Source organism: Theropithecus gelada, chromosome 6, assembly GCF_003255815.1.
Source record: "Theropithecus gelada isolate Dixy chromosome 6, Tgel_1.0, whole genome shotgun sequence".
In the NCBI taxonomy this organism is placed as follows: domain Eukaryota; kingdom Metazoa; phylum Chordata; class Mammalia; order Primates; family Cercopithecidae; genus Theropithecus; species Theropithecus gelada.
The window spans coordinates 58,417,244-58,435,362 of NC_037673.1; the positions used below are offsets into that span (position 1 = coordinate 58,417,244).

General features: G+C 37.2%; 1 protein-coding gene across 2 annotated transcripts in view; it reads left to right on the forward strand.

Moving 5' to 3' along the window:
* ZSWIM6 (zinc finger SWIM-type containing 6) overlaps window positions 1–18,119 on the forward strand; it is a 223,983-nt gene that overhangs the window by 124,221 nt on the left and 81,643 nt on the right. For both annotated transcript variants that reach the window (XM_025388920.1, XM_025388919.1), the window contains one exon: window positions 16,356–16,712. In XM_025388920.1, the coding sequence (XP_025244705.1) occupies window positions 16,356–16,712 (357 nt within the window). The remainder of the gene's footprint in view (window positions 1–16,355; window positions 16,713–18,119) is intronic.

An 18,119-nucleotide genomic window follows, 5' to 3' on the forward strand; every position in this document is an offset into this window, starting at 1 on the left:
CTTGAAAATTGGAACCTCATTTAATCTGATTATGCCAGCATAATCTTCCCTTAAGGTATCAGTCTCTTTCATTTCTGATTTTCTCCCTTAAAATTATATCATCATAGGGCTGTCATTGTTATACCAGGAGAGTTCAGTTTCAAAGAAAGACTTTATATATTGGAGGCCTTCTCAAACAGAATGTGAATATAATTTTCATATATTTATTTAGAAAAAATCAGAAACAAAATTTGTTTTAGGAGAATCATCAAAGGGAATTAAGTGGAATTTCTTAGTTTTTAAGATAATATTTTAAGGCTAATACTTCTCTAATCTGGCTAGATTTTTTACTTTCTTGGTTAACAAAATGCTGAATTTTGATATGTAAAAAAATATGTAAATGTAGACTTGTCCTCCTAACAGACTGGCAGAACTGCCCCCCCCAAGGAAAAAAAAGAAAACAAAAACCTTATTCTTAGAGTAACTGCAGATGTCCCCAGCTAGTTTATAAATGTTCCAGGTAGAGTTTACAGTTGCTGGGAATACAGCTGCCACAAGAAACGATTGTCTTAGCCTTTCAGATGAATTTCTCCTGCTCTGCATATGTATATAAAGGTAACTTTGATAGCAGAGTAAAGGATAAAGGAAAGAGGCAGGGTACAAATGTATTCAGTAGAGGTTGAAAGTGTGGAAAGAATTTGAAAGAATAAATGTTAGGAGGAGAGAGAAGTGAAAGAGAACCAGTTAGACCAGTAGTAAGATAGAGCTGTAGCTGTCATTTATTGTATCTTTTCTTCTATCATATTTTACAGTACTAACATTTATAGGTTTCTGAAGCAGGGAAATAAATTTCTGTTGAAGATTAAACCTTTTCCAATTTCTGACTACCTGTCTACCTTAGAGAAAAGAAGCAATTTTAACCTCAAGTAGCAGGGTTTGTACTGTGCCAAAGAAATTAGTTTGAATGATTATGAAACAGTTGATGAGCTAATGTGTTCAATTTATACATGTATGGCAATTTCCTTTTTCCTCAAAATTCTGGAGCCTGAAAACTAGCCATATAGTTCAGTTCTCAGGCCGTTTTCATTTTGTTGTTTTTGTTTTTATTGAGGAATTTTCCTTGATTATATATCCAATATATTTATATTTTAGGCAAGTAGAGTATCCTTTATAAACATAACAATTGTGACTAAATAAGTGGTCCCTATATCTTTTTTATCTTTTTTTTTTTTTTTTTGAGACAGAATTTCACTCTTGTTGTCCAGGCTGGAGTGCAGTGGTGTGATCTCGGCTCACTGCAACCTCAGCCTCCCAGGTTCAAGTGATTCTCCTGCCTCAGCCTCCCGAGTAGCTGGGATTACAGGTGCCCACCTCCATGCCTGGCCAAGTTTTTGTATTTTCAGTAGAGATGGGGTTTCACCATGTTGGCCAAGCTGGTCTTGAACTTCTGACCTCAGGTTATCCACCAGCCTCGGCCTCCCAAAGTGCTGGGATTACAGGCGTGAGCCAATGCACTCAGCCCCATATGTCTTTTGACTAGTATCTGACGATACTGAAGTACTTGTGTTTTTGTCTGCATTTAATCTGTATGTTATTTTAGTTTTATGATGAAATAGGGCAATAATCAGTCATTGAATCATATACATTATGCCAGTTATTTCTCAAATTTCCCCCCTCTTTAATTCCCATTGAAAACCTCTTCTAGAATTAGTCTTGTTTTATCATTTGATGCCCCATATTATGTGGACTATATTTAAATCGTCACCTATTCTCAAGAATGGATAATAATACAGTCTTTTTGAGGTTGGATACATATATTTGCCTCTGAGCATGGAGGTGCTTGGATAAGTATTCTAGTTACCTCTAAATGACTGGAAATATACCAAATAAACATTTGAAATACACCAAATAAACAAGAATACAATAAAATTCTTAAAAAGCATCCTCAAAAGTCTTTATTATAAACCAAAGAGAAAAATAACTTGAGACAAAAGTCTAGGTTTTCACCATGCATTTTGACTATGAGTATATATATTTTGGCTGCTTTTGACTTACTTAGAATCTGAAAATTTTAGAGTTTGAGGATATATGGGGAGATCTACAAGAATGCCCTTAACCTAAATAAATGAGTAGATAACAGAGATCCTAAACTTTGAAATACTCTACATAATTTTGTGCATATTTGGCCCCTTTTTCAGATTCTCTAGTGATCTATGCTCCCTCCCAACCTTCTGAAAAAGAAAGTAAGAGACCACTGATCTAGTCCTTCAGCTTTCTTTTGCAGGTATACAAATGAGGCCAGGCTGGGCGCTGTGGCTCATGCCTGTAATCCCAGCACTTTGAGAGGCTGAGGCAGGTGGATTACTTGAGGTCAGGAGTTCGAGACCAGCCTGGCCAACATGGAGAAACCCCGTCTCTACTAAAACTACAAAAATTAGCTGGGTGTGGCAGCGGGCAGTTGTGGTCCCAGCTACTCGGGAGGCTGAGGCAGGAGAATTGATTGAACCCGTGAGGCAGAGGCTACAGTGAGCCGAGATCACGCCGCTGTACTTCAGCCTGGGCGACAGAGCAAGATTCCCTCTCAAAAAAAAAAAAAAAAAGGCCAAAGACTCCAGGTAAACAGCTAATTAGTAGCAGAGCTGGGATTAAAACTCAAGTCTCTTTCCCAGGTCAATTCTCATTCCATTTATACTACCATTCTTCAGACACATATTTTGATTCTGAAGCCTAAGCCACTATGTACATAATTGCTACTTAATTAGCACTCTTTCACATTTGAAACCATTTGAGTTTACATTTCTTGTTAAAAAGAAACAAGTCAAAAATTTGGCAGTGATTCATAGTTATCTATTGTAAAATTTATTTTAAATCCTAAAGTTTAGCAACATAAGATAATCATTGTTCATAAATAGCTTTATTGAACAGTTATTTGATATTGAAAGGAAAATTGTAGTTAGATCCCTGGACCAGTAGCTGGTTTTTTTTCTGATTTTTTTTAATAATGTTATTATCAATATCCAACAAACATGCTCTTTTTGGACTAATAAAATGGAATATATCTGTTCCTTTATATTATAGATGCTTTCAGAAGGAGTAAGTAAAAACACATTTCTATTTGTGTATAGTAGTATAGTGTATAGTATTGGTGGAATTTTTGTGAGGGTTTTGCAAAAGTCACCCTTTAATCAGGGATATTATCTACAATAAGAGTTTAGTTCTTAGTCACAACTCTTTCATATATACATCCTGGGAAAGATACATAGATCATTTGCTTTCAGACTTTGCTATCTTACAGCTTCTCACAATAAAACTCTCTGGTAGAGTATTCAGATTTCATTTAACCTCGTATTAAATAAAAACTTTACATTTTTATTTATTCATTCACTCAACAAGTATTCATGTGTCAGGCACTGTTCTAGGTACTTCTAAGTGCCACCAGATCTTAAGAGTCTTTTTTGCGTATAGCCATGGATCTCTGTTGTGTTACAGAATAAACTCCAATGCAGTATTTTCATGTTAGACTCTTTCAGGTCCTCCCGCAAAGGGAATTTGAGCTTTGCCACTCAAGTTTCAAGGATTTGGATATAAAATATTGTCAGCATTTTCTCAACCATGTGAGTCAAGAGTGTGTGGTATTCTGTTTAATCAAATATTAATAGATATTTCTGGTTGATAGTATGCCAGGTGAAGTTTTGACTGTGCTGCACATAACAACAGCATTGGTGTATTTTCTTTTGTCTTGCATTATAAGAAGGTTGACTTTCAACGATGTTTACCTTTTCCATTAAATACTTGGTTCTTTCACAGTGGATGAGGGATATCGATGATGTGGTATCTCCAGCCTTTCAGCCATACATGTCCACGTAGTCTTCAACTCCTGGAGAAAAATCACAGAATCCTTTCAGTTGGCTCATGCTTATTGATGATTCTAAACTCAGTTGAGCCCATAGTTCTGTTTATCAGCTCTACTGCTTATCCTGAATTATGTGTGTGTGGTTTTTTTTTTTTTTTTTTTTTTGATCTTACAGCAGTTATTCTAGACCTTTTACTAGTAAATAGAGTTCATTAGGTGTACTGTTACTGTATGAGTTCTTACAACAGTTACCATTTTCATGTGCTTTTGAATCTCGAAAAGGGTGGTGAAAATTAATCCAAACTTGTAAGACCTTGGGAACCTTTCCCTCTTCTGTTAACACACGTAGAACATGGCTTCGGAAATGGGGGTCTGTACTGTCGTTTCTCTTCTTTCTAAAATTTACATTGTATTAGATATTATCTCTTCTTACTTATTTCCAAATCCAACTTAATCTGTCTTGTTAACTCAAATTGTCCAATAATGCAGTGACTTCTCAGAACTGGAACCCTGTGTTATTCTTGGATGCCTCCTGGGAGACTTGTATATACATTTCCTGTTGTGCAGTAGGGGATTAAGGAAGTGGTTGTTGAGTAGTCATAATATATAATGTTCATAATATATAATAGATAATAAGAGAAAGAATACATTCTTTTATGTAGCAAAGACAGACAAGGTAATCCATAGGTTTCATTCCGTTTTTAAATGGGCTTTATTTTATGTTTCTATATTATTTATTCTATATTTTATATATTTTGCATAGATAAACGCTACCTATATTTATGTACTCTGAAATTTCTTTATACAGCTGGAAATTTTGCCAGCTATATAGAACACGACAAAAAGATATAATGCCCTAAGAATCTCACTTTCAGGCAGATAGGTAAAAATTATGTTGGTAAAAAATACTTACTTGCTTTTGTATTTTATTTTGAAGTTTTAAAAAAATTTCCCCCCAAATGCCAGTGACATAAATGTGACTCCAGCTATTGTCATATTTGTCCTTTCTCTCTCCTCTTCCCTGAGCCAAAGCCACCAGGTCATTTGAGATGACCATTGATTCAACCCTGTAGTAGCCAGGGGAGGTCAAAAGTCTCATGCTATATAAGTGAGTATAGCAACTACCACCTCATATCTTGTCATGATTGGCTCTCTATTACTGCTGCCTCCCTCCATAATGTTTTAGAAATCATTCATTATCTATTTCCCTTTTTTAATAAGTGAGAGAAAAAGAGGGAACAAGAAATAGATATTAAATAACTTACCAATGGGGCTAAAATTACTTAATGGCTGAAATTAGAATCAAGAGTCCCAGTCTCTGCCTTGTCTTTCTTTTGAGTTGTGTAGCCCATCCTCTTCTGTGAACTGTGGCTAAGCCATAAGGTGTGTTCAGCATCCAGTGGAAAGCTTTGGAGTGCCCTGTTGCTATAGTAGGCTGGACCAGTCAGTAAGGCAGAGCTGCATTGATGACATCAGTGTTTGTACTGGGGGTGTGGTTATTACGAGGCTCACAGAAGAGGTGCTAGAAATCATTTATAAGTCAAATTCTTTACTCAGGAAGACTTTGAACACTCATTCAGTGTTAGTGAAAGCACTTGTTTTTATTCTTGTAAGCAGTATGTGTTCGTTGTAGAAATTTCAGGAAAAAACACTTTCCCCCCACAACCAACTAAAGCAAGGAAAATAAAATATTACCTGTAATTACAGTGCTCCAAGATATGGGTGGTAATGACTTAGCCGGTTTTATCTGCGTTTTGAACAGATGACCTCTTTGCTTATTTTTCATTATGTATTTAAGAAAAAGTGTGCCATTTAGCCAGGGTAAAAATATATCTACCTCATTGTTCTTAAAGCATACAAATTGGGCAGAGAGGATTTTCTTCCCAGCTGGCTCTCTACAGTAAGGGAAATGACAATAACTTACAGTCCTGGCAGGAGCTAGTGTTCCTTGAGATTCTTTGAGGAGAGCAGGAGCTCTGACTTTGCTTGGCTTGTCAGGCCATAAATTAGTGAAGATAGAAAGCTGTGGTCACTTTTTCTTCCCAAAACAAGAATTACAAGTCTCCTTACTCTTGTACCCAACTTTGAATTAGTCTTCCCCTCAGTGACAAGGTAGACCGAAGCTGTAAAAAATAATTTTATATACCTCACATGGAAGGCAAACATTAGGGATAAAAGAGGTGTTTTATGTTTTAGTAGAGAGAAATCTTCAAAGGGAAGGTGAAACATTTCTTTAACTGATTAAAACTAAAAGTTGTTTTGTGGCAAAATTAAGTCTTCTAAATTCTTTTCATTTTCCTTCAAATTACATTTTTAAAATGTGCTATGTAAAATTGGAACAACAGAAAAAAATGATAGCAGTTCTATTAGTTTGGAAGTATGGATATATTAGCTATGTATTAGCACAACAACAAACCCTAGTCTATTATTGTAGTAGAATGCCAGCATGCTCCTGGGAGCTTGGCATTTCCAGCAGCAAGTGCACTCACACTGGCAGGCTAGGGTTTTAGTGCATGTGTTGAAAACGCCAAGCTTTCCAGAGTATGTGGCATTTCTATTACAATAATGATGATGGCAGGCATTCCATTAAAGGAGTTGTAATGGTTTGTATATAGTCAGTTCTTGTCCTTACAGCTGCCCTACAAAATAGGTATTATCCCTTTTTATAGATGAAAACGTCAAGGCCAAGTTCAGCGAGCTGAGATAGTGATGGAGCTTGAAGGAAGACCAATCTTGTTTTAGAAGGTGCTAATTCTCTTCAGTCCTGCCCCACCTTGTGCCATCCTGCATTCTGTTGCCTCTGACTTTCTCACATAAGGTCTACTTTGCCTCAGGTGAAAAATGTGTTACTAAAATAGCTGCCTATATATTTTTTTCGTTAATTGAATTGTTTCTAATATACAAATAACTCTCAATTGTGAGGAGTCCCAGGGATGTTGTAAAACAGTCTCTTTGCAGAAGTAAATACTCTCTGATTATTTAAAACTTTTTGTATTTTAATTTAGATTTTTAATGAAGATTTTACTGAAAAGATGGTCTAGCTTTAAGTATTAATAACTGTGATAACAGCTTTTGTTATTATGTTATTTTTACTTTTATTTTGTGGTGCTCAGACCAGTTTCTGACTTAGAATGGGAACATTTAGGTTTCATAAGAAGCTAGATATTATATATACTTTTAATACCCTGAGTTATACATTCTTCATTGTTCCATTTACTATGTTTGCTCAAATATGTCTTGGCTAGAAAAGGCTTGTTGAAGCTGTAATTCTAATCTTCTAAGTCAGTGGTTTTTAAACTTCGGTCCCTGGACACTAGCAGTATCAGAATCACCTGGGTAGAACCAGAAACCTTGGACGTATGGGGTCCTGCAATCTTTATTATCATATGCACATTCCAGTGTGAGAACCACCCATCTATATGTTCCACATGCCAAGAGTGCTTGTGTGTTCTTTCATCTTAACAAATTCTTCTGGAGCACCTCCTCCAAGAATAGTCCTCTGTGATGGGGATGCCACAGACCCCTGCTATCTCTGAGCTTCCAGTTTAACTTGAAGTATAGAGAGGAGTGGACTCTTAAAAATAGTCTTTCGTTAAGTTAAAGTATCCTGGGCTTGGGGCCAAAGCATTTAGTTATTTGTGGCTTTTACAGTGCAGGAAGGGCATTACTTGGAGGAACCCCATGAGTTCTTTCATTTGATATACTTTCAAGGGCCTGGCCTATTCTAAGAACTGTGCTGGATCCTTGGGCTACAGAGATGAAAGAGCTCTGCCTCCAAGCTTCTTAACCCTAGCAGAGTTTACTCAAGTGTCTGGATCTGTTAGTTTGCTTCACCCTCATCTTTCTTTCTTTCTTTTCTTTTTCTTTTCCTTTTTTTTTTTTTTTTTTTTATTTTTGAGACGGGGTTTTTATTTCGTTGCCCAGGCTGGGGTGCAGTGGCTCAATCTCAGCTTACTGCAGCGTCTGCCTCCTGGGTTCAGGCGATTCTCCTGCCTCAGTCTCCCAAGTAGCTGGGATTACAGGCGCACACCAACACACCTAGCCAATTTTTTTTTTTTTTTTTGCATTTTTAGTAGAGATGGAGTTTCTCCATGTTGGCCAGGCTGATCTCGAACTCCTGACCTCAAGTGATCCGCCCGTCTTGGCCTCCCAAAGTGTTGGGATTACAGGCATGAGCCACCGCTCCTTGCCTCCCTCATCTTTGAAAATCATTTATGTGTTGGAGTAGAAAGGTTTTATTTGTGTAAGTTTATTGTTTGAGATGTAGAAAACTTGTGTTCCCTTCAGTTCTACTTAATCCAGAGTGTGTACTACCACTGCCTCTCCTAGAGAACATCAGTTTCTTCACCTGTAAAAAGGGGAATATGATGCCTGCTTTGCAGGATGGTTGTGAGAATTAAGTGGGTTAGAGCCTGGGCATAGGGCAAGACATTAGGAATGGTTAGCGCCAAAATGTGAGGGCTCATGTTGCAGTGAGGGATCAGGCGAGAGCTCCATCGTGTGGGTGGAAGAATTTGGCTGCCAAAGGCCTACATTCTCCCCTCCCAGGTCTGAGCATACTTTCCCCTTCCTCTTGGCTCTGGTAAACAGAATTAGTCTTCTGTTTCCTCTTCACCACCACCCCTAAAGCAAACAGCCAAGCATTTCCAAAGGTTGTTTTGCTGTGAGCAGCAATGGGAAATAAATAGGTAAAAGGATCTTCGGCTTCCTCCTCATTTACACCCGGTCCTTGGGAGGCAAAACAAAGCATGCAGAGATGCTAAGAGTGCCACTTGGGCACCAAAGGGCTCCAATAAACTTCATCTGCACTTCAGAAGTTTGGGACCCAGGTGAGAGGCCAAAGTGAGCCCTGAGAGGAAGGAGTAGTGAACTGAGGTGGGGGCAGTGTGGGGTGTGCAGGTGACAAGGGATCCTAGAGAGGAAGGGCTCCAGGGCTGTCCCCACCTTTAAGAAGGGTGGAAGGCCAGAGCTGCTTTCCTTGTATTAGAAAAGGTTGGCATCAGAGAAAGCAGCTTACGTTTAAAAGATTGGGGTAAATAATTTACATTCCTAAGCATTTTTCAGAGTTACAGTTGTGAAAATAATTCAAATTCCACCAATTTTTCTTTTAATCACAACCCCCTCCCCAACTGCCCACCCAGAATCTGAGGCTAGACAATGATGGTTTCCCTTAAATATGCAAGTGAAAATACAGAAATACATCTTGAAAAATTAGTTGATGGCAATTTGTTGTTGGTGGTGAGGAACCCTTATGCACTTCTGGATTTGGTATGACAGAGTGATACGCCTTTTTTTTTTTTTTTTTTTTTTTTTTAATTTTAGCACTTCCCCTTAAACTAGTGCTACTTCTAGGTGCCCATTGCAGATATCCGAATTAGTGGATAAGAGTCTTATTTTCAAAAATAATTTTAAATAATTAATGCCACTCATATCTAATACAGGTATTCTGATCACATGGATTCTTGTAAGAAAATGGTGTCTAAGAATCTACATTAACGAGAAAACAACCAATACTGAGCAGAATACTGCTGGGAACTCTTTAGTTGGGCCCGTCCAATGCATGCTCCATAAATTTTTATGTTGTTTGTATGGTATACTGTGGTTTACAGTCTGGCCTTTGCATTAATTTGCCATTGTTTTTCTCTCAAATATTAATGAAGTGTAGGAGTGATTCAGTTCCAAATAGGCATTTTTAAGGTGGTCTTAAAATAAAGCTTTTCCTTTAAAAAATATTTTTTTCGGAAAGATGAAAACCACTTCATTAGTGATTGCTGGCAAAATCTCCTAATGTCTTCCTATAAGCTGTTTAAGCTTAGCATTAGAAATTAGTGCTAGAGGATTTAATTAGCCAGCTCACAGGATGCAGTCCCTTTAATTTAGAATTTCCCTTTGAGAAAATTATGGAGTTGAAAAGGAATATGATATTTTATACAAGTTTCCATCTTGGGTCCTTATGTTGTTTGTTCTGCTGATCTGGAAATTGTACATGATTTACATTAAAACTTTTTGTTTTTAATATCGATTATTGTAGTGTGGCGTGTTAGATTAAGTGCAATAGTTCTCAGAGTTGGGAAAGGTAAAAAGGTTTTTTTGGGGGCAATGATTAACTCATCTACTTTACCAAGGTTACATAATCAAGTATTAGTTACTATACATTTGGCTAATGCAGTGGGTTTAGTTAACCAATGAATACATTATCATGGGAGGGTTAACACTTTTGCATTTTTAGACTTGGCTTTAAAAAAATTACAGAAAAATTCCTCACAACCCTTGCCACCCTTTCAGCCATAACATTACATTGCCTTGGTTTCTGCCTTTAATTTCCCTGGGGGTTCTTTTTATTTAGGAAAAGGGTAAAAGATGTATTTGTGTAAGTGCTACACCAGTGCTTCTGTTAAATTCTTTTTCAACAAAGAATATGTTACTTGGGCGCCTTGTACACAGGGCGCATACTTTTTTGGAAAGAATCTGCCATGAAAGCAGTAGTTTTTAGTGTGCATGTTTATTTCATGTCTGCCAGTTTATTTTAGCTTAGAAATTTCCTAATGCTTTGAGTTTATAACAGTCTTTCAGTTAACTGAGTGTATATACATATATGCACAAAATGGCCAACTTTTAGAAATTACTTGTGTATTTTAAAATCCCTTTTTTTCAGTCTGATATCATGTGTCTCCTTGTTCCCTTTTATATGCAATTAAAATTTAACCTAAGATATGAAAAATATGTTTTAAGAAAAGCTTAACTTCTTAAGCTTAATTTGGAATGTCAGTGAAGAATTAAACATTTGCTTTCTAGAAACCTTAATCTTTTTAATGTGAAATTAACATAGATGATTTGAGTATGTGTTCATGTGTGAGAACTTTGTCCCTTCAGTGTTTCTCTACTGAGTCTTTTGGACCTACTATAAGATCTAAGTGCAGATAGTGCCACATCAGTATGATGTAGACAAGAGGAGTTCTTTCTTCCACATCTTGGAAGTGCATTATAAGAGCAGTTCTTCAACTTTCTGGTATCATTCTTAATAATGGAAGTGCCCATAGTGCTTTTGCTTATGAGAATTATATCTAATGATATTTACTATGTTTGAAATTAAAAAGGAAAACAAAATTATACATTCAAATAACAGTAATGAACTCACAACATAAACAATATATCTTTATTTAAAAATCTGCAGTTCTCAGAACAAAAATATTTTAGTGAACAGGGTGACACTGTTTTATATTTTTGCAAGCCTATTTAATGTCTGTCTTAAAAGAAGAGCGCTGGACTTTGCTGTCTGTCTCTATGTTCAGTTTGTAATGATACTGGAATGTGATATCATTATATTACACATTGCATACTAATGTGATACTGGAAAACTAAACATACATTCATGAAGAAGATTTTAAATGGCTAATAATGTCTAGATATAAGTATTTTTTAAAATATTGATCTTGTGGGCCCTCTCAAAGAGACTTAGGAACCTCTTGGGGGGTCCTAGGACCATACTTTGAGAATCATTGCATTATAACATTTTAGAATCCTTTATGGTTACCAAAAAAGATTCTCCCCTAATACTTTCTAGTTTCTCTCTATATGAAAGTAACACTCTTTCACAAAATTAACTATTTGTGAGTTGACAGAACTTAATAGGAAAATGGGGAAAGAGAGCTGGGTTGAGTAAAGGTATAAGTAACTCTTTGAAATATTTTGGTTTTGCCATCAAATAGCAGTGATTCCTCTAGTATTGTCTGACTGACTTAACTGAGACATTCTCAGTGATCCCTCTCATTTTCCAAGCCATCTCCACAGGCTAGACCCCTCCTCCCCTCAAGATTCCAGTAGCTTAGAAAAAGAAAGTGTTATGGGTGAAAGGGAATGTGTCCGACACCCCTCCCCTGTTTCTCCAGCTGGGAAGGGAAGGAAAGGGAAATAAAATTTAATGAGCACTTTTACTATGTGCCAGGTGCTTTACATATGTTATTTCATTTTAATTCCCCAAACAACCCTAGGAGGTATTTCTAGCCACATTCTGCACACAAATAAAGCAAGATTCAGAGAGGTTAAATATTTAATGTAAGATACGTAGCATTTAAGTGGCAGAACCTGATCCAAACCAAAGTCTATTCCCAAGGACTATACAACACTATGCCTTGGTTTGTGCTTTGTTTTTCTTCAGTTCGTGCAGATTAAGAATGTGGATTCTAACATTTTATTGGGTTCTGTGACAGCATGATGATAAAACAGTTTGTTCTGTGAAGCTCTTGTGGAATTAACTGTCTTTCACTGGTTATGTTTTATAAAGTCAAATAAATATTTTAAGAAAAGGTTTGCATAATTTCAGTTTTATTTCTACAGTTAATTATCCGTGTTTTTCCATAGAGTGCAGGATTGTCCCTTTTGTATGCTCAATTCTGTTATATAGAACAGCTAACTATCCCAGAGGAAGATTCTGCATTTGCAGCCCTAAAACAGCTGGTCATCATAGTTTGTCAAAACTCTAGAAAGGCAAAAATCAGTTCTCAGGAACATTGTTTTGTCTTGAAACAAAACCTAAGAGGTAAGACCAGCTGGGGGGTGTCTCACAGCCTTATTGGGATTATTGAGGGAGGAACAGTGTCCTTGTTTGTCCTGTGGGTTCTCTCGTATGATTTAGGATCCGCAGAGAATGAGTTGGTAGAACTTCAAAGAAGGTTTCTCAAATTGGAGAGGCCAAAATACACCACTATACAATCCTGAAGTAGTCTTGGTTGAATTCCTGCATATTGACTGAGTCATTGTATTGCGTAGTCTTACAAAGTAATATACCAGCTGCCCTTTATGTGTATGTGTATAATTTTCCTGTATTTAAAGTAAAACCTCTCTCCTTTAACATGCTCACCTAAAGGTAAGGGGAGCCACCCCTAGCCCTGCCAAACAAAACAAAACAATAGGCCTCAGAGCATTAAATAGCTGCCACAAAGCTAGTCAAATTAAAGATGCCATTACCTGAGGACAAAGAAGTTTCTATAAAGTTAGCAGTATAGGAGAGGAGTTATCCTGGTAGCTGATGGTGGAGAAAGGTAACAAAAAGAGCCTACTTTAAAAATACTGGCATCTGCAGTTGTCTGTTGGAGTTCTTCCCCATTCAGTAACACCCTAAATGGTCACCTGATTAGGGGGGCAGAGTAGAATTTATGACATTTAGAAATACTTTTGCCAAAAATGATTGGATTTTTTGGGCATTTGCAAGATAATCTAGAATTACTTGGAAAATGAACATTCATAAAACACCTTAATCTTTGATGATCTCAGAATATTGAGTGTTATGCTATAAGACATGTATATGTTTATTTGTGCTTTCACATTTCTCTTGGATTTAAATTGTTTTGGAGGTCACAATATTTTATTGTTTGCTTTTTAAAAAACTTTACAAGAATAGTAAATTTTAAGTAACAAAACTGTATAATATGTGGGATTCCCTCCTGCATAATTGTGTGATGTCAAGATTCAATATACTTCTTTTCTGACTTGTACTGAATAACTCATGTGAATAAAGCAGGTCATTTTTGTAGAAACTATTTGAGGGCTTCACCAGTTTTTATAAGGCCTTTTATTTATTTATTTTTTTAAGGCAGAGTCTCCCTCTGTCACCCAGGCTGGAGTGCAGTGGCGCGATCTTGGCTCACTGCAAGCTCCGCCTCCCGGGTTCACGCCATTCTCCTGCCTCAGCCCCCGCCCCCCGACCTCCAAGTAGCTGGGACTACAGGCGCCTGCCACCACACCTGGCTAATTTTTTGTATTTTTAGTAGAAACGGAGTTTTCAGCGTGTTAGCCAGGATGGTCTCGATCTCCTGACCTCATGATCCGCCCGCCTTGGCCTCCCAAAGTGCTGGGATTACAGGCATGAGCCACCGTGCCTGGCCAAGGCCTTTTCTTTGATAGTTAAATCAGTCTTTTTTGAAGCATCTGTTATGTTATCTCCGGGTAGACTCTTTAAGTACTAACTGGTTTAACTCTTGGATCCTTAATTGTCTTGGCTTTGCCTGTGATTAGAATCGTTCTCCATCTTCAAGGTGTGGGGATGGGGAAAATATTATCTCCAATATCACTTTTGCAGAGAGACAAAGACACTGAGTTGGTTGGTGAAGAGAAATGTGACAGTGTTAAGTGGGAAGAGACTGATTTTATAAATGGTCAGTTTTCCTATTAACTGGTTTGCCTGTGCAAGTACATATATGACAGGTGGAAAACAAGAGTTTGCCTTGAACTAAATGCACAGAATGTGCTTGGGAACTTTCCAGACTCTCTCTTATGATCCCTTGGTAATTTTCTTGTCTTGATCTGTGCCTGTCCCAAGAATTTTTAATTATTGTGGGTTTATATTACATCTGCATATATTACAGCAAGGCCGCCCTCATTATTCATTTTTGAGATTTGCTGGAGTGTTTACTTTTTCATGTGACTTTTTCTTTATGGGAACATAGATATTTAAAAATTTTAGAATATTTACTATGTACCCTTTCTTTAATTGTGGTTTTTCAGAAAAAGTTGTTGATTAAAAGACATAAAGGAGACTGGAATATCCATTCTGAAACAAAATATTTGTGGAAGAAAACCAAAGATTATTACATGACAATTCTCAAAATTTCTTATTGTGAAGCAGTAATAGTGACTTGTTTTTAGGGAATGCTCTTTTTTCATTGGTGCATTTGATAAAGATTATTGCAACACCTTTCTCATTTTACTAAATGTTGCTGAGAATGATCAAGGTGAAATTATATTACCTCTGAAAGATTTCTTAGGAGTAGCATTTCTTTCAACTGTCTGACCTGGGTGGACTCTGCGGGGGAAGACAGTAAGCGGGGTTCAGATGTCCTGTGTGTAAACCCTTACCATTGTCTGGCCGTCATTCTTGAATTTTACCTCTGCAGCTCCATGTGCACCACCCCTTCCGGAGTCCCCACATGGTAGCAATCCTTTTCTTTGTGAATGAAGGGGAACTGGAAGAAACAGTGGCCAGCTAGATGAATTTTATTAAAGTAGCATCAATAGAGGAAGGCTGGGAAAGAGCCCAGGGCTTCACTGTGTAGCATTCAAGTTTCAGGCACCTGAAATCCTGAGGTCAGTCTGAGTCGTGGAGGTTCCCAAAACTATATTCTTCTTACTCCCTTCAGGCTTATCCTTGGCCACTGTTTATGGCTTTGAGAGAGAGAGAGGTTGGGATTGAATGGATGCTCCCCCTTACCATCCACCCCAATTTAGGACAGCCTTCCTCTGCAATGTAGGGAAAGAGAGCATGGAGGAGTTGTCCTCTGGCCAAGCCGGTCAGGACTGCCTGGTGGGCGGTGGTGGTAGAAGGCAGTAAGCTGTAGCTAGTGCTGTCCAAGGGGAAATGGCCACCGGGGCTGGGTGAATGCCTCATGTGTGGGCCATTATAGGCAGCAAAACGGCCATTGGTCATGGAGCTCATAGAGCAGGGGTCCCCCAACCCTGGGCCGTGGACCAGTACCGGTGGACTTAGATTCTCATAGGAGCGCAAACCCTATTGGGAATTGGACGTGTGAGGGATCTAGGTTGCATGCTCCTTATTAGAATCTAATGCCTGATGATCTGAGGTGGAACAGTAGAAGTTTCATCCTGAAACCATCCCCTTCCCCCATCCATGGGAAATTATCTAATTGTCTTCCACAAAACTGGTCTCTGGTGCCAAAAAGGTTGGGGACCACTGTCATAGAGGATTTCTGTGTGGGTGTAAGTTTAAGGTATAAGGCCTCTTAAGGCTTTTTCCACCTTGGTAATTTTGTACCGTGTGTGTGTGTGTGTGTGTGTGTGTGTGTGTGTGTAATAACCATACATCTGTATAACTTTCCTGTGTATGTGACATGGAAGAGAATCATCATTATGAGTTACTTAGGTGGTAGTGTATATGAGATTTGGTGGGCCCTGCAATTCTATAAGCAGTTGCTGCTCATAGACATTGCTGTATTGGGATATATGTTATGCATGTTACAGAAAGGATTATTAAATTTAAAAATTTTTCTGGTCAAAGTTTGTGAAAGGGACCCCCTTAGAGTTGCAATATTGGTTGGTTGGGGCCAGCTAGTGGCTGCCTAGAATAAAGGTGGGGAGAGTTTGTTTTTGAGAAGAAAGCTGAGCTGACTGACTCTACTTTAAAAAAGGGGTAGAAAAAAGAAGAAAACCACTGATCCCACTGATCTAGGGGATTATTGTCTTGTATACCCCGATTCAGAGTAGAGTAATGATGGCCTCTGAGTGCTGTAATCTAACCACTTCCTATAGGTATGATGGTAATGTATGGCAATATATGTTTTCATATGGTTGTGTAAAATACTTTAGCATATCTGTTGAATACCATTTTTTTTTAACCTGTAAGGTGCTGGTGCTAGTAGTGGTTACTGGCCTGAAAGTTTTTACTTGAATATAAAGGCTGTCATATTTTTTTCTTGCTGCTGTCAAGTCCCACACATTTCAAAGGATTAGAGCATTTCATGGCATGTGAATGCAGAAGCTAAACCCTCCCTTTCTTTCTTTCACCCTCAAGGTTTCCACTTGAGCGGCACAGTGACAGAACCTGCAATACAATCGGAGCCAGAAACTGTTTGCAACGTGGCCATCAGCTTTGATCGTTGCAAGATTACCTCAGTGACCTGCAGCTGTGGAAACAAGGACATATTTTATTGTGCCCATGTTGTGGCACTGTCTTTATACCGCATCCGCAAGCCAGATCAGGTCAAACTGCATCTTCCCATTTCAGAGACTCTCTTTCAAATGAATAGAGACCAACTGCAAAAGTTTGTACAGTATTTGATCACAGTGCACCACACAGAAGTTTTGCCAACTGCTCAAAAATTAGCAGATGAAATTCTTTCCCAAAATTCAGAAATCAACCAAGTTCATGGTGAGTATAGACATTGACTCTTTAAATGTCCTCTCTGGATCCTTTTTCACTTATAAATTCAATTATTCTGCATAAAAATGAATTAAATGTAAAATAGGTCATCAGCATTGCTCTTAGTTGGTCAAAAGAGATTTTTACATTCGTATTCTAAAACATTTCTTTTGAAGTGTTTTGTGTTAGGTGCCAAGCCTTTTGTGCTCAGAAAAATCATACATGTTAAAGCTTGGTTCTTATACTTCCTTTATATTTAGTCACATTTCATCAAGTACTAGATATTAGTTATGCAGAGCACTTATTTAATTCACCCTTGTCAATACACTGACTTGTGCCTATTGTGAATTTTTTCATTTTCTTTTAAAATTTATTTTCCAGTGCAGGAAAGTTTCTGATCAGTTGCCTCATATTAGGAAAATAAATTGTTTTTAGAAAAACATTAGAGCTTGTTTAGAGAGAATTTGGAATGTGAATATTTTGTATAAGAAAATACAAAAAGATTTCTTTTAAATCTTTTATACATTGAACATGTTTTCTCATTTATTTGTAAACACATTTATTGAGTGTTTATTTTATGCAGTGCAAATATGTCAACTTACAAGAATATATACGTGCAACTTTTCAGAAATATACGTACCACTTATTTCCTAGAGTACATTAATATAAGATAAATAATGTTGTCAAAACATAGGTTGCTTGTATTTTTAAAACATTTGGACATAATTTTAAAAATATTTAAAAATGTTGAAAAAAGTAATGCAGTTTTGACTAAACAGCTCTGGGACCTAACGTTGTTACATTTCTTTATTTATATTGATTTGAAATCTAGGACTAGTCTCTCAACCCTATTCTTTTAGGTTTTCCTTAGTGGGTTAGTTGATACAGCAAATAAAAATGTTTCAAAAAAGCAGTTTGAGGTCCTTTTTTGTAAACTTTAAAAATTACGAGATATAAAAATGTAGAAAAGTACATATAATATGAATGTGCAGATTAACAAAGTGAACTATTACCCAGGTCAAGAAATAGATGGCTCTTAGCACTTGAGAGGGCCCCAAGTACCCCCTTTCAGTCACAAGTTCCTTTCTCTTCCCCTTAGTAACCACTGCCTAGTTTTATAGTTATCACTTCCTTTGCAGTTTGTGTTTTGTTGTTTTTGACATCATTAAACATTGATTTAGTTTTATCTGTTTTTAAACTTTGTATAAATGGAATAATACAGTATGATTCTTGTATTACCTGACTTCTTTCACTCAGAATCATGTTAAGATTTACCCATATTTTTTCACATACCTGTAATTTATTCATCTGGTGAAGCACTGTCTAGTAGAAATATAACATGAACCTTCCCATAGAAATAGAATATTAACCACATGCATAGTTTTAAATATTTTAATAGCCACATTTTAAGAAGTG